At 48.3% G+C, this 14377-nt stretch overlaps 2 protein-coding genes across 5 annotated transcripts in view; one reads left to right on the plus strand and one right to left on the minus strand.

The window, feature by feature from the left end:
* The first annotated feature begins 110 nt into the window (after positions 1–110).
* SRPRA (SRP receptor subunit alpha) lies at positions 111–6586 on the plus strand. Of its 2 annotated transcripts, none has more exons than XM_055581218.1 (14): positions 111–400; positions 1031–1114; positions 1411–1574; positions 1967–2130; positions 2381–2540; positions 2672–2825; positions 3051–3142; positions 3244–3362; positions 3483–3569; positions 3873–4045; positions 4143–4356; positions 4988–5151; positions 5236–5334; positions 5498–6586. In XM_055581218.1, exons 1-14 carry the CDS (start codon positions 284–286, stop codon positions 5624–5626), a joined length of 1920 nt encoding a protein of 639 aa, XP_055437193.1. In that variant the 5' UTR covers positions 111–283; the 3' UTR covers positions 5627–6586. The 2 variants fall into 2 exon arrangements, with proteins under 2 accessions (XP_055437193.1, XP_055437195.1); XM_055581220.1 differs by having other exon boundaries at positions 6179–6586.
* Positions 6587–6842: 256 nt separating this feature from the next.
* FAM118B (family with sequence similarity 118 member B) overlaps positions 6843–14377 on the minus strand; it is a 49291-nt gene continuing 41756 nt past the window's right edge. For 2 of the 3 annotated variants that reach the window (XM_055581223.1, XM_055581221.1), the window contains 3 exons: positions 12893–13178; positions 7729–7788; positions 6843–7349 (listed from right to left, as the gene is read on the minus strand). In XM_055581223.1, the coding sequence (XP_055437198.1) occupies positions 7336–7349; positions 7729–7788; positions 12893–13178 (360 nt within the window). In that variant the 3' untranslated portion in view covers positions 6843–7335. The remainder of the gene's footprint in view (positions 7350–7728; positions 7789–12892; positions 13179–14377) is intronic. The other variant, XM_055581222.1, reaches the window with a different exon arrangement.

Genomic DNA, 14377 nt, shown 5'->3' on the forward strand with positions numbered 1-14377 from the left:
GCCCTGCCCCCCCACCCTATAGGCGATCGGTCCCTCCCATGACTTGCTGAGAGCCCCTCCGAGGCCCGCCCCCACCCTCCATTGGCCAGCTGGGCGTCTACGTCAGTCCTGCGCGCCCGTGGGCGGAGCCGGGGAGGGATCCCGGCGGCGCTGAGCGGAAGTGCGGCTGCGCCGGTTTCCGGGGCCGCTGGTGTGACGTGTCCCGCGCTTGGCGCAGCAGGAAGCGGCGGCGATCGAGGCCTGAGTTCCCGGCGCCGGCCCCGGCTCCTTTCCCGCTGCCGCCATGCTCGACTTCTTCACCATTTTTTCCAAAGGCGGGCTCGTTCTCTGGTGCTTTCAGGGCGTGAGCGACTCATGCACCGGGCCTGTTAACGCGTTAATTCGTTCCGTGCTGCTGCAGGTACCGCCCCCGCGGGATCAGAACTCCGGGCTCGTCCCCCTCCCCCCTGACCCGACCCCTAGTCCCCTTTGACTGATCCCGGGCCTCCCTCTCACCCTGTCTGCCTACCTCAAACTGGCCACTCGCTCGTAGCCAGAACTCCACTTCTTTCTCCCGCTCCTATCAGACCATCCCTCAACTTTGTGATGTCCCCTCCCCCCTCCGCTTTCTGGGACTCTGGCAGGATTCGGTAGTCTATTGAGACCTCCCTTCGTTCCCCAGTTTCACTACCAGCGGCTTGCTTTTCTGTTGTCGCAAAGGCTGGATGAGATAAAGGATGAAAGAACGTCTTTTAAGAAGTGTAGATAGTGTCCGGCTGCCGGTAAACCTGATTGTTTACATGAGGACTCTTCTCGCTGGCACATGTCGGTCCCTCCCACCTTTCCCCTCCTTCCCCCACCCCCCCAGCTGGGTGTCTACACTTTTCTCCCAGGTGTAATGCTGGAGAGCAGTGCCCTGAATCTTTTGGCCCTGGGGGACAGGTTTGAGTTTAGGGGAATGTCTGGTTCCTTCCCGAAGGTAGTCCTGGAGGGGCCCAGCTCCAGGTGTTTGAGGGGACAGTCTGAATTCTGATATACACTCTTTTTCCAGGAGAGAGGAGGTAACAACTCCTTCACCCATGAGGCACTCACTCTCAAGTATAAACTGGACAACCAGTTTGAGTTGGTGTTTGTGGTAAGTGAGGGTATTTTAGAGGGGTAACGATTACATTGACAGGCAGTCCTGATGATTCAGAAAATCCTGATTAATTGCACCCAGTGTCTACGATGAAGTAACTGAGAAAACAAGGAGGGTGGAGGGGAAAAGGGAAGCCGCTCTTGGGCCCAGTCAGAGGGCTTGGCTGCTCCTCAGGTCAGGGAAACCGGCCAGGGGGCTGAGCCAGTCCCTGGAGGCCTGGGTCAAGTTGGCTTCCCTCTGTTCTGGGCCGGCATGTAAGCAGATCTGCTGGCTCTGTTCCTTTCCCTGAACAGGTAGGTTTTCAGAAGATCCTAACACTGACATATGTGGACAAGTTGATAGACGACGTTCACCGGCTGTTTCGAGACAAGTACCGCACTGAGATCCAACAGCAGAGTGCCTTAAGTCTATTGAATGGCACTTTTGATTTCCAGAATGACTTTCTGCGGCTCCTTCGGTAAGAGGCCTCCCCTCTGCAAAGTCAATTTCTGAGACTTGATGAATTCCCTTCCTTCCCAAGAGGGCATGGTATGCTGTGGGTTGAAAGGGGCTCCTGAGTTGGCTTCCCAGTTCTGATTGCCTGCTTGGTGTGAGGGCCCTTCCCCTGGATTTAGACTGTCAACCTTTTCTCTTTGGGCTTCCCTGGTGGCTCAGATGGTAAAGAATACCTGCAATGTGGGAAACCCAGGTTTGATCCCTGGCTTGGGAAGATCCCCTGGAGAAGGAAGTGTCAACCCACTCTAGAATTCTTGACTGGAAAATCCAATCCTGGCCCACCAGGCTCCTCTGTCCATAGAATCGCAGAGTCAGACACGACTAAAGCGACTTAGTATGAACTTTTCTCTTTAGTGAAGCAGAGGAGAGCAGTAAGATCCGTGCTCCCACTACCATGAAGAAATTTGAAGATTCTGAGAAGGCGAAGAAACCTGTGAGATCCATGATTGAGACACGGGGTGAAAAGCCTAAGGAAAAAGCCAAGAATAACAAAAAAAACAAGGGGGCCAAGAAGGAAGGTGAGTTTGAACTTGGACATCCAGGGGCATGAGAAGTTGTTAAGGTGGCACTGAAGTGGTTCCCTGTCCTTCCCTTTGTTGTCGTTTGCCTCCCTGGCTCAGGTGCCCACCACCCTCATTATTGTCCCCAATCTCGGTGATCCCCCAGGTGTTTCTTCAGTTTTCTCTGAATGATCTGGGAGGGTTTTCCCCATTTGTCTATTTTGTTGGAATTTGGTCTTTTTTTTTCAGTGAGTTTTCTCCTTGACAGGTTCTGATGGCCCTCTGGCTACTAGCAAAGCAGCCCCCGCAGAAAAGTCAGGTCTCCCAGTAGGACCTGAGAACGGGGAGGAACTTTCCAAAGAGGAGCAGATCCGCAGGAAGCGGGAAGAGTTCATTCAGAAGCATGGGAGGGGTATGGAGAAGTCCGGGTGAGCAGCCCAGCTTTGCCCTCAGCTTTTGCTATCCAGACACGTTGGGGGTGAGGGAGTCCTTGTCTCTGAGGTGGATGCTGCCTGTCCTGCTGCTCCACCATAACCCTCTCTACTGTAACCCTTCACAGCAAGTCCAGTAAGTCAGATGCTCCCAAGGAGAAGGGCAAAAAGGCACCCCGGGTGTGGGCACTGGGAGGCTCTGCTAACAAGGAAGTTCTGGACTACAGCACTCCCACCACCAACGGAGCCCCCGAAGTGGCCCCACCCGAGGACATCAACTTGGTAAGAGGTAGCAGGGGCCAGAGTGAGGGTTAATGGTAATAAGAAGCAGGGGGAAGGAGAGATGAGGAAGGCAGTCCCCTTGATTTCTTGGAGCCAGAGGGTGGGTTACATTTGGAGCTTTTGGAGTCAAAGGGGCAGAGCAGTGTGGGACAGAGTCACTCCAGGCTTCCCTCCCCGCCAGCTCATGGTTTCCTGATCCCTTCTTCCTCTCCCCACACCCTCCAGATTCGAGGGACTGGGCCCGGGAGGCAGCTTCAGGATCTGGACTGCAGTAGCTCAGATGATGAAGGAGCTGCTCAGAACTCCACCAAACCTAGGTACGGGATTTGGTGGCGGGTGGCGGGTACAGCTCCGAAGGCACAGGACTTGCTGGCTGCCTGCTGGCTTTCTGTGCATCTGTGGTTTTCTGTGCCTGCAGTGCTACCAAGGGGACTCTGGGTGGCATGTTTGGGATGCTGAAGGGCCTTGTGGGTTCCAAGAGCTTGACTCGTGAAGACATGGAATCTGTGCTGGACAAGATGCGTGATCATCTCATTGGTGAGTCAGGACAGGGCAGACTCGTGTTTTTGGGGTAAGGATGGTGGGGTAGAAGGGCTGTACCATGGGGGTCGTTCACTCCTGCCGGGGCATTCACCCCACGCTTGTCCCCCTCCTTAGCTAAGAATGTGGCAGCAGACATTGCAGTCCAGCTCTGTGAATCTGTGGCCAACAAGTTGGAAGGGAAGGTGATGGGGACGTTCAGCAGTAAGTATCTCCCCAGACCCGGAAGTGCTTGGGTGGAGGTTATGAAGTCACCACCATTCTTATTAGGTGCGTGACTTTTGACAAACTGTAATCTCTAAATCTCTGTTGTTTCACTTAGACTTCAGGTGTTCATGACATCTAACTTTAGAGGATTTGAATCAATTACTTGTCAGGTGCTTAGGGCTGTCAGATATGGTGTGGATTCCTGGGCAGGATCCTAGTTCCCTTTAGCTCAGCAAGATGCCAGGTATTCGGAGCACCTGACTTGGGCTTCATGGGTATATCTCCCTGCTCCACCCCCAGCGGTGACTTCCACGGTCAAGCAAGCTCTGCAGGAGTCCTTGGTGCAGATTCTACAGCCGCAGCGCCGCGTAGACATGCTCCGGGACATCATGGATGCCCAGCGTCATCAGCGCCCGTATGTGGTCACTTTCTGTGGTGTGAACGGCGTGGGGAAGTCTACCAACCTTGCCAAGGTGGGTGCTATTCCCCAGCCTGAGTCTGACATTGTTTCTGCTGCTTTTTCCTTCTCTGCCGCTCTGGGGCTGGCTGACAGTTCTGCCTCTTTTACAGATCTCCTTCTGGCTGTTAGAGAACGGCTTCAGTGTCCTCATCGCTGCCTGCGACACGTTTCGTGCCGGGGCTGTGGAACAGCTGCGGACGCACACCCGGCGTCTGAGCACCCTGCACCCCCCAGAGAACCACGGCGGCCGCACCATGGTGCAGTTGTTTGAGAAGGGCTACGGCAAGGATGCTGCTGGCATTGCCATGGAGGCCATTGCCTTTGGTACAGTGCACAGCAAGCGGGCCCCTTTGCTCCAGGGGTTCTCTTGGAACTTGCAGAGGACCAGGGTTACCCTACCACCAACTTTCTGCTCAGTAGCAGCTCAGAATTAGTGATGTGCTATGCCATGCTCCGCCTTGGGGTAACACGTGTAGTTGCAGGCAAACCTTATATATTCGTTTTGTTACCTCAATATTTGGTCACCTTTGTCCTCCTGCTAGGGCTTCCCAGGTGTGGCTCAGTGGTAAAGAATCTGCCTGCCGATGCAGGAGACAAAAGAGATGCAGGTTCCAGCCCTGGGTCGGAAAGATCCCTGCAGGAGGAAATGCAACCCACTCCAGTATTCTTGCCTGGGAAATTCATGGACAGAGGAGCCGGGCGGGCTACAGTCCACAGAGTTGCAAAGAGTCAGGCACACTGAGTGTACACACACACCCACCTGCTCTCCTTTCCCTAATTATGCTTAATGACAGAGTGTGGAAACTGTTTCTTACATCACCTTCTAACTTGATTCAGAAACTAAGGAAATAAACAGGCAGACTTCTAATAGGGCCAGTTTAGGACCTGTGGAGAGGAAGCTGGAAATGAGTGCAACAGTCCAGGAGTTTTGAGTTGACCACTTTTTTCTTTCTAGCACGTAACCAAGGCTTTGATGTGGTGCTGGTGGACACAGCTGGCCGCATGCAAGACAACGCTCCCCTGATGACTGCCCTGGCCAAGCTCATCACTGTCAACACACCCGACCTGGTGCTGTTTGTGGGGGAGGCCTTAGTAGGCAACGAGGCCGTGGACCAGCTGGTGAGGGCTCGGGCCTGGTTCTCTTTCCAACCTCAGCTCTGGCCAGTTAGGTATGTTATATTTATATCATGTTTCTCCTTTCAGGTCAAGTTCAACAGAGCCTTGGCTGACCATTCTATGGCCCAGACACCTCGGCTCATTGATGGCATTGTCCTTACCAAATTTGATACCATTGATGACAAGGTAAACATGGATGACATAGGGCAAAGTGGGACCAGGAGGGGGAATGGCCGTCCTTCACAGGGGAGCGGAGGCTCTAAGGGCACATGGGTTCCAGAGCCTCCCGTTGCTGAGGGAGTGAAGAGGCAGGGTCCAGAGATGACTGGGTATCCTGTTTCTGCTTCAGGTGGGAGCTGCGATTTCTATGACCTACATCACAAGCAAACCCATCGTCTTTGTGGGCACTGGCCAGACCTACTGTGACCTACGCAGTCTAAACGCCAAGGCTGTGGTGGCTGCCCTCATGAAGGCTTAATGTGGCTCTCGCCTGATACCAAATCACCGCTTCCCCCAAAGTCCCTATCCCTGTATCAAGAATGTGCTTTAGAGTATGTGAGCAGCTTGTCTTCAGTGTAGTTCAAAGGCAGAGTGAGGGGGGCTCCGGGGCCTGCAGCCCCTCGTAACCCCACTCTCTGTTCAGCCCAGCCTCCACCTGCAAGGGGGCCCTAATCATGTTACAGTCACTGCCCACTACCCTTCCCTGCCCCACCCCCGTGCTCTTCCCCCTTCCTAATCCAGCATCCCTCACTCTGCCTACAGACTCGGTCTCATTACAGCTTTGACCAATGGTTAGTAGATCCAACACCAGAGCTCTGCTAGTTAGTGGGGTCACGGGGACATCCGAGCATCGTCCCCTGCTCCATTAGAGAAGAGGCTTGAGAGCCTGCTCTGGGTCTCGATGGCCCCTCTCCGTAGGATACACAGCATTCAGGTCCGCAGGGCCAGGATAACACCCCCACACTGTGGCAGTGTATGGCCTCTTCTTAATTGCTGCTAATTCAATGATCCCTTCCCCTTTTCCCCAAAGCCTCAGCGAGGCCACAGTGATGCGTTACACATGAGTGAGAGGGGTCCCCGCCTCCCACAGAAGTAAAAGGAGCCGCGCTGCAGTGTTGCATTGGGTTTCTCAGCCTCCAAGACCTCCTCCCACTTCCAGAATCCACACGTAACTGCATGTTCCCCTTCCCGGGAAAAAACCAACTGTCAGGAGGGGTACATGTTGCCCCCTCCCCCTTCTGCTCCCCAGCGGATCCTGGCTCCTCACCCTCCTCTACAGTGCCTGGTAGACAAGTGCCACGTTGAAGAATACAGACCTTGTTACGACTCGTCCTGTAGCTTGGCATTACAGATGTGCTATTAGTGCAATAAGGGGAAGCTGTCTGCCCAGAGAAATACATAATTTATATGAGAAAATAAATTTCATAAGTAAATTGCCTTTTAGGTCTTGGAGTCATTTTACAGAGGATTCAAAACTAAACTCCTACAGCACACTAACTAGAGTTTCTAGGGTACATGGCAGGAAGGGAAACGGGAACTGATAAATGTTGAGGAATCGGGTGAAAATCAGCGCTTGTCCCGAGAATGAGATCACCTTCCCCACAGGGTACAAGAATAGAACTTTTAAAATTTAAATTCGGCCTGTACCTTTGCAGGTCATGAGTTTTCTAAAGTGACTCAAAGTAGAGCTGGGGCCCTGGGAAGTAAATGAAGAAGCTTTTAATATTACAGCTCAATTATGTAAAATACTGTACACTGTAAAAGGTCTAGAAAACTAGAGCTTCAAGTCATATTTTAAAAAAGCCATTAAGCTTAATTGAAAAACCAAGTATAGAGTACAAAACTGCCGCAAGAGCCACGGCGAACCCGTGGCGTCGAGAGCCCAAGTCCTCTGTGCAGCCACGGTCGGTGGAAATGTCCTGTTGACCTGCTGTGTGGACTCAGCCTGGGGTGGGGTGGGGGCTCCATTTGGGCCCCTTGTCACTTGGGTATTGAACTGGAACAGGCTGCAGAGGAACGAGCCGGCATGAAGGATTAAGTTGGACATCTCTGCTAACCCCCAGCTTTCAGCCTCTGGGTATTGGTACTTCCTAGGAGCTGCTTCGGGTTCTTGTAAGTTCGCTTGTTAAAACACTCCACGGTAGGCCCTGACAGCTTGATCTAATGGTGGCTGTTCCTCTAGCTCTCTCAGGTACTATGGTCTGCAGAGAGAAAAAAGACGGTAAGTGAAGTTTCACATGTCAGGTTTATCCATCTAAAGCTGCAGAAACTGAAAGGAAAGTGAAATCGCTCAGTCGTGTCCAACTCTGCGACCCCATGGACTGTAGCCTACCGGGCTCCTCCGTCCATAGGATTTTCCAGGCAAAGGTGCTGGAGTGGGTTGCCATTTCCTTCTCCAGAAACTGAAGTCAAGCTTAATCCTAGAGAGGACAAGACACCAAATACTAGGAAACCTGTGAATGGACTTGGTAGGAAAATCTAGACTCTACAAGTGGGAGAGCTAAGTCATTCTCCAAGGTCTTAACTGAGTGCTGGGAAAACATTTTCTGCTGACAAATGGTTGAACAGGAAACAGTATACCTCTTATTTCACTGTGTGCTGTAGACGAGCCATTCAGCTGGCCTTCTCTCACGATCCCTGCTAAACAGAACACACATCAGTATCAGATAATATGACCGAACAGCTAACACTTAGCAAAGCAGCCAACTAAAGGGAGGTGAAAGCACATGGTCTAAGGATGAAATTATTACTAATGCACAGTTGCTGCTGCTGCTGCGCTAAGTCGCTTCAGTCATGTCCAACTCTGTGCGACCCCAAAGACGGCAGCCCACCAGGCTCCCCCGTCCCTGGGATTCTCCAGGCAAGAACACTGGAGTGGGTTGCCATTTCCTTCTCCAATGCATGAAACTGAAAAGTGAAAGTGAAGTCGCTCAGTCGTGTCCGACTCTTAGCGACCCCATGGACTGCAGCCTACCAGGCTCCTCCGTCCATGGGATTTTCCAGGCAAGGGTACTGGAGTGGGGTGCCATTGCCTTCTCCGAGGCAGGGGCATAAACCAGGTTAGTCTTCACACTGTTGTACTAGATGATACGGAAGCACTGAGGTCCCTGAGTGCGCTAACACTCCTTGTGAAAAAACAAGTGTGTCCCTAACTAGTCCAGAAGGCCAAGTTTAGGTAAATAAAACTACTCCAGCCGGGGACAGGAAGCAGCATGCAAGGGGGAAAATTCAGCCAAGCAGAAGAATGACTAGGAGCTGAGCTAACACCCCCAGAATGGGCTTAGAGCCTTGCTGTCTGATAAAGTGCCATTGGCCACATGTGCTGTTTAGTTCTAAATTAAAAACTGTGTTCCTCGGGGACTCCCCTGGAGGTCCAGTGGTTAGGACTCTGCACTTCCACTGTCGGGGGTGGGGGGTGGGTTCGATCTCTGGCTGGCGAACTGAGATTCCACAAGCGGCATGGGGTGGCCAAAAAAAGGAAAAAGTCTGCTCCTCAGTCACACTTAACTACACTTCAAAACTCAATGGCCACGTGTGGCTTGTGGTTACAATACTGGACAGAGATGATAGAATACTTCAGTCAGTGCAGAAAATTCTGTTGGACAGCACTGGAATAAATGCGTGGGAAGAAGTTTAAAACTGAATACACAGGAGAAAAGAATAGCAGACAGAAATATGGACAGCTGGAGTAAAAATAAGCAAGAGACAGCGCTCGAACACACAAATTGGGATTCCCCTCCTGGAAAACACTAGAGCAGTATTTATCAGCCACTAAAATGTTACCTTTGACCTGGTAATTATACTGAGAATACAGCCTATGGAAATTACTGGCAAAAGAAAAAACTCCAGGGATGAAGATATGTTCACTGCAACAGTGCTTACAGTAGGAAAAAAACTAGATACTGCCTAAAACAGGGAAATAATTAGGTAACTGTGACACAGTGGATTATAACACAGTCATACTGGCTATGAAGACTGCTGCCATGTGCGGAAATGTATGATATGTATGTATCACTGAATTTAAAAAGTACCAGGACTGTATATAGATTTTGTTTACAACCATGAGGAAATGCACAAGAAAAACTTAACTGAAATATACCAAAGTAACTGCTTTTGTGATAGTAGTGAATTATAAAAGAATTACCTTCTTTTCCCCATTACTTGATTTTCCTGAAATAAATGTATTTGCAGCCTACAGAATCTTCCAACCTAAGTAATTTTCACTATGCAAAAGTTTGGACACAGCACAATGCCCGGTACAGAGCAAGAGCTCAGGGTTATAAAACAACAGCAGTCAAAGACCTCTGACCTCTCACTGGTGTTTACCTATAGACTCAAAACCTAACTGTGGATGGAAGGTAAATTTGACTTGAAGTGCTTTAACCTAAAACTGCTCTGCTAGATTTCAGATCACAAACTTCAGCTGACCATTCTAATTAAAGCCCCTGGCCACACGGAAAATCCTTGATGTTTAACAATTCACAATACCCTAATGAGTGGTACGGAGAAGGCAATGGCACCCCACTCCAGTACTCTTGCCTGGAAAATCCCATGGACGGAGGAGCCTGGTAGGCTGCAGTCCATGGGGTAGTGAAGAGTCGGACACGACTGAGTAACTTCACTTTCACGCATTGGAGAAGGAAATGGCAACCCACTCCAGTATTCTTGCCTGGAGAATCCCAGGGACGGGGAAGCCTGATGGGCTGCCGTCTATGGGGTTGCACAGAGTCGGACACGACTGAAGCAACTTAGTAGTAGCAGCAGCAGCAGCAGCAATGAGTGGTAACTTCATGGGGAGTCGCTCTGCTAGGAAACCCATGCAGCTAAGGACAGTCTGTGCAGCTTCGCAATACTTCTGATGACTTTTGTCAACAAAAGACTTAGCGTAGGAAGAGCTGTCTGGCGGGATTCTGTTCTCTTCCACATTAGCATCTTCCCTGGCTAGAAGATCTCAAGAACACAGATCAAAAGCACAAAGTGTGTACTCCTTGCCCAGTGGAAAAGCCTACTAAGAGTCCCACCTATGGGCAAACAGTAGAAGAATCTGGAATATTGCAGGACAGCAGAAAACGTCACCAAGAAGATTAGCAAACTGCTTTCACAAAAAAGATAAATTGGAAAATTTCCTTTTTTAAGGGTTTTGAAAAGTCTTCTGTAAAAAGGGTAGACTTAAGTTTTCAAAATGTTTAGTTATGGTGGTGTCTTTTACAAATCTTGTTCCATCAAAACAGAGCCATGGATAATCACAGTTTGTGGAATTTCTCATCACATGAGAATCCCATTGCATAGGACAAGTTCTCTCTATATTAAACTACCCATCCTTTAAGAGGCCCCTAAGATGCATTCAGATTGACCATGAAAATGCATATTAGCAAATAACTTTTCAAGAACATATTCTACATAACAGCAGCAAAGTTTCTTTGGAACTGTGTGCTGAGTCAGAATGGGCATACCTTGGGGCCTGGCTTTATTCAAAGTAAGGTCTTAAAAAGCATTCTCCAATTTAGCTATACCAAAAAGTTTTGCATTTGGTAGGCTGACTGGAAGCTTGCCTGGAGCCATTAGTAAATGGAAACTTTTAACTGCATTTGGCTTTCTAGTTAGAACTGACAGGTAAAATGTCAAGGGAATGGTACCCCAACTTGACTTTAATGCCACCACAACAGTTTCCATATAACATTTTTGAAGCATTTTTTTTCCCTGTTTATAAAGACAAAGCATAATCATAAAAAATAGATTTTCATATTTCATACCATAGGAAAAAATATTAAACACATTAACTCCTACTGCCTAGAGACAGCCACAGTTAATTTTCTAAGCCTCATGCCAGGCGTGTCTCTATGTTGTGTTGAGTCGCTCAGTCCTGTCTGACTCTCTGCGACCCTGTGGACTGTAGCCCGCCAGGTGCCTCTGTCCACGGGATCTCTCTGGCAAGGACACTGGAGTGGGTGCCATTTCCTCCTCCAAGGGATCTTCCCGACCCAAGGGTCGAACCAGCATCTCCTGCATTGGCAGGTGGATTCTTTATGGCACCAGAGAAGCCATGCACACCGAACAAAAATAGAAAACATCTACAATCTTGTATGCCAGGGACTGGGATACAAAAATGCATTTTACAACCTGCATTTTATTTTTTCCACTCAGAATACTATATCTCTGACATTATTTTGGGCAGTAAAAGCATTTTTTATTTTATGGCTTCATATGTATTTAATATTTAATCAATTAATAAATGGTGTATTTATAGAATCACCTATTTTCTGGAACATTTTAGACTGCTTCCAATTTTTGCCATTTACCCACAACCCTGACTACATCCCCACGCCTGTATCTTTGTGCAACTGTGTTGTATAATTGTGTGAGTGTCCAGTGATCTCCTTTAGGAGAAATTTCTAAGATAGATTTTATCGAAAGGGATTTCTGGGTCAAAGGTTTTAAAATTCTGAACATATTCCAAATTTACCCTTCAGAAAAGTTGTTATAACTTTACCTTCCCACCAAAATTGCACAAATATATTTTTTTCCTCACAGCCTTAGCCAAAAGGGAGTTACCATTCTTCCCTATTTTTCAAATCTAAATTCTTTCTTTTTTAAAATTTATTATTTTTGGGGGGGAGAAATATCAATAACCTCAGATAAGCAGATAACACCACTCTTATGGCAGAAAGTGAAGAGGAACTAAAGAGCCTCTTGATGAAAGTGAAAGAGGACAGTGAAAAAGTTGGCTTAAAGCTCAACAATCAGAAAACGAAGATCATGGCATCTGGTCCCATCACTTCATGGGAAATAGATGGGGAAACAGTAGAAACAGTGGCTGACTTAATTTTTTTGGGCTCCAAAATCACTGCAGATGGTGAATGCAGCCATGAAATTAACAGACGCTTACTCCTTGGAAAGAAAGTTATGACCAACCTAGACAGCATATTTAAAAAGCAGAGACATTACTTTGGTCAACAAAGGTACATCTAGTCAAGCCTATGGTTTTTCCAGTGGTCATATATGGATGTGAGAGTTGGACTATAAAAAAAGCTGAGCACAGAAGAATTGATGCTTCTGAACTGTGGTGTTGGAGAAGACTCTTGAGAGTCCCTTAGACTGCAAGGAGATCCAACCAGTCCATTCTGAAGGAGATTGGCCCTGGGTGTTCATTGGAAGGACTGATGTTGAAGCTGAAACTCCAATACTTTGGCCACCTGATGCGAAGAGCTGACTCATTTGAAAAGACCCTGATGCTGGGAAAGATTGAGGGCAGGAGGAGAAGGGCACGACAGAGGATGGGATGGCTGGATGGCATGACCAACTCAATGGACATGGGTTTGGGTAAACTCCGGGAGTTGGTGATGGACAGGGAGGCCTGGCGTGCTGCAGTCCATGGGGCCACAAAGAGTCGGATATGACTGAACGACTGAACTGAACTGCCCTGGGTCTTTGTTGCAGTGCACGGGCTCCAGGCTTAGATGCCCCTCGGCATGGGGAATGTTAGTTCTCTAACCAGGCATCGAACCCACATCTCCTGCACTGGAAGGTGCATTCTTAACCACTGGACTACCAGGGAAGTCCCTGAAATCTAAATTTCAATTGCATTTCACCGATTAGTCTAACCTGAAAACTAACCATGATCTCCCTTCATAATCTGGTTAGGATTATATTCTGCATCTTGGTGGTGACCTGACCCACCACAAACACATAACAGGCTGAAGAACAGCTGCCCTCCGACCCCTCTTAGTCTCCAAACGCAACTTACCTGACCTTCCCCTCGTGGAGATCTCACATGTCAGTCGTTTGAAATATTCTGGAAGGTCAGCATAGTCATTTCCATAGGAGATGACCTTAATCCCTTTGTCCAGCATGTTTTCTCGAAGCTTCTTGAATTCATCCACATCTCCTCTCCGAACTAGCATGAAATGTTCTAAGTCAGATTTATGCTTGACGGCCTCCAGAAAAAGGGCTTGGAAAGTGGTGTCATCCACAGTCCAGCCACAGCCCAGGAAGAGGAATGACTTGTTTTCATAGAGTTTCTGAATCTCTCTCTGGTAGGGAGAGAAACAACATGTGAGTCACACTGTGAAGACAGGTCGGCAACTGCTGCATCGAGCAGACTGTGATGAGCTGTGAACCAGGGTGACGAGTCAGAGGACAGACACGCCCATGAAGGAGTACCATCTTCTCACTGTCTGCTGCTGTACCTTGATGACTGTTCTCAAACTGTGTCTTTACCTGGCATTCTCCCGCAGGGTCTGTATTCATTTTACTCTTTCCATTTTCTTGACCATATCTGCTTTTTCTGCTTTACAAATTGAGCCATGAATAACCAGAGAATCCCATCACCAGAGTGCTCAAAGAAAACCTGGCCCTTAGAACACTAATGTACATGTGTATATACTTTTAAGACATTTTCTAAAGATTGTTTTGATATGGACCATTTTTCAAGTCTTTTATTGAATTTGTTACAACATTGTTTTGTTTTATGTTTTGGTTTTTTGGCCACAAGGCATGTGGGATCTTAGATCCTTGACCAGGGATCAAATCTGAGCCCCTGCATTGGATGGCAAAGTCTTAACTACTGAACTGCCAGGGAAGTCCCTGTGGGTATACATTTATACACACATGTATGTACATATATATCACACACACCACGTATGTATAAAGTATTAGAAATGATTTTGCTTAAGGGATCACTCAGTGTCAGTTACAGATAAAGCTGTAACAGATGTCAGGGAAAGACCGGGTGAAAAAAAGTCCCCTTGTGCTTTAAAAAAAATCACATTTTCTTGGTCTTTTTTCATGAAGCCTCCATTTTATTACCCTATGCAAATTAAAAAAAATTTTTTTCCAGTGATCAATAAGTGAATATGTATGATGATTCAATACAAAGCCACCGTTTATATAAAAACTCTTCAGAATGTATGCTCTAGTAGTAATTGGTCAGTGAAAGACTGCACAAATTAGTCTTGGCATAGAGAGGGTTACTAATTCCATGTATGTGTGTCTGTGAGTGCTCAGTTGTGCCCGACTCTTTGTGAACCCAGCCAGGCTCCTCTGTCCATGGGATTTCCCAGGCAAGAATACTGGAGTGGGTTGCCATTTCCTTCTCCAGGGGATTTTCCCGACCCAGGGATTGAACCCGTGTCTCCTGTGTTCCTTGCACTGGCAGGCAGATTCTTTACCACTGTGTCAGCTGGGTATACCACGTATACCAAATAATGAATACAAATATACATTCTTTGTA

Source organism: Bubalus kerabau, chromosome 5 (assembly GCF_029407905.1).
Source record: "Bubalus kerabau isolate K-KA32 ecotype Philippines breed swamp buffalo chromosome 5, PCC_UOA_SB_1v2, whole genome shotgun sequence".
NCBI lineage: Eukaryota > Metazoa > Chordata > Mammalia > Artiodactyla > Bovidae > Bubalus > Bubalus kerabau.

Coding starts and splice junctions, on each gene's coding strand:
- SRPRA (XM_055581218.1), top strand. CDS start 284: ATGCTCGACTTCTTCACCATTTTTTCCAAAGGCGGGCTCGTTCTCTGG. Junction 1,115..1,410: donor AGTTTGAGTTGGTGTTTGTG/GTAAGTGAGGGT, acceptor TTCCCTGAACAG/GTAGGTTTTCAGAAGATCCT. Junction 1,575..1,966: donor GACTTTCTGCGGCTCCTTCG/GTAAGAGGCCTC, acceptor TTTTCTCTTTAG/TGAAGCAGAGGAGAGCAGTA.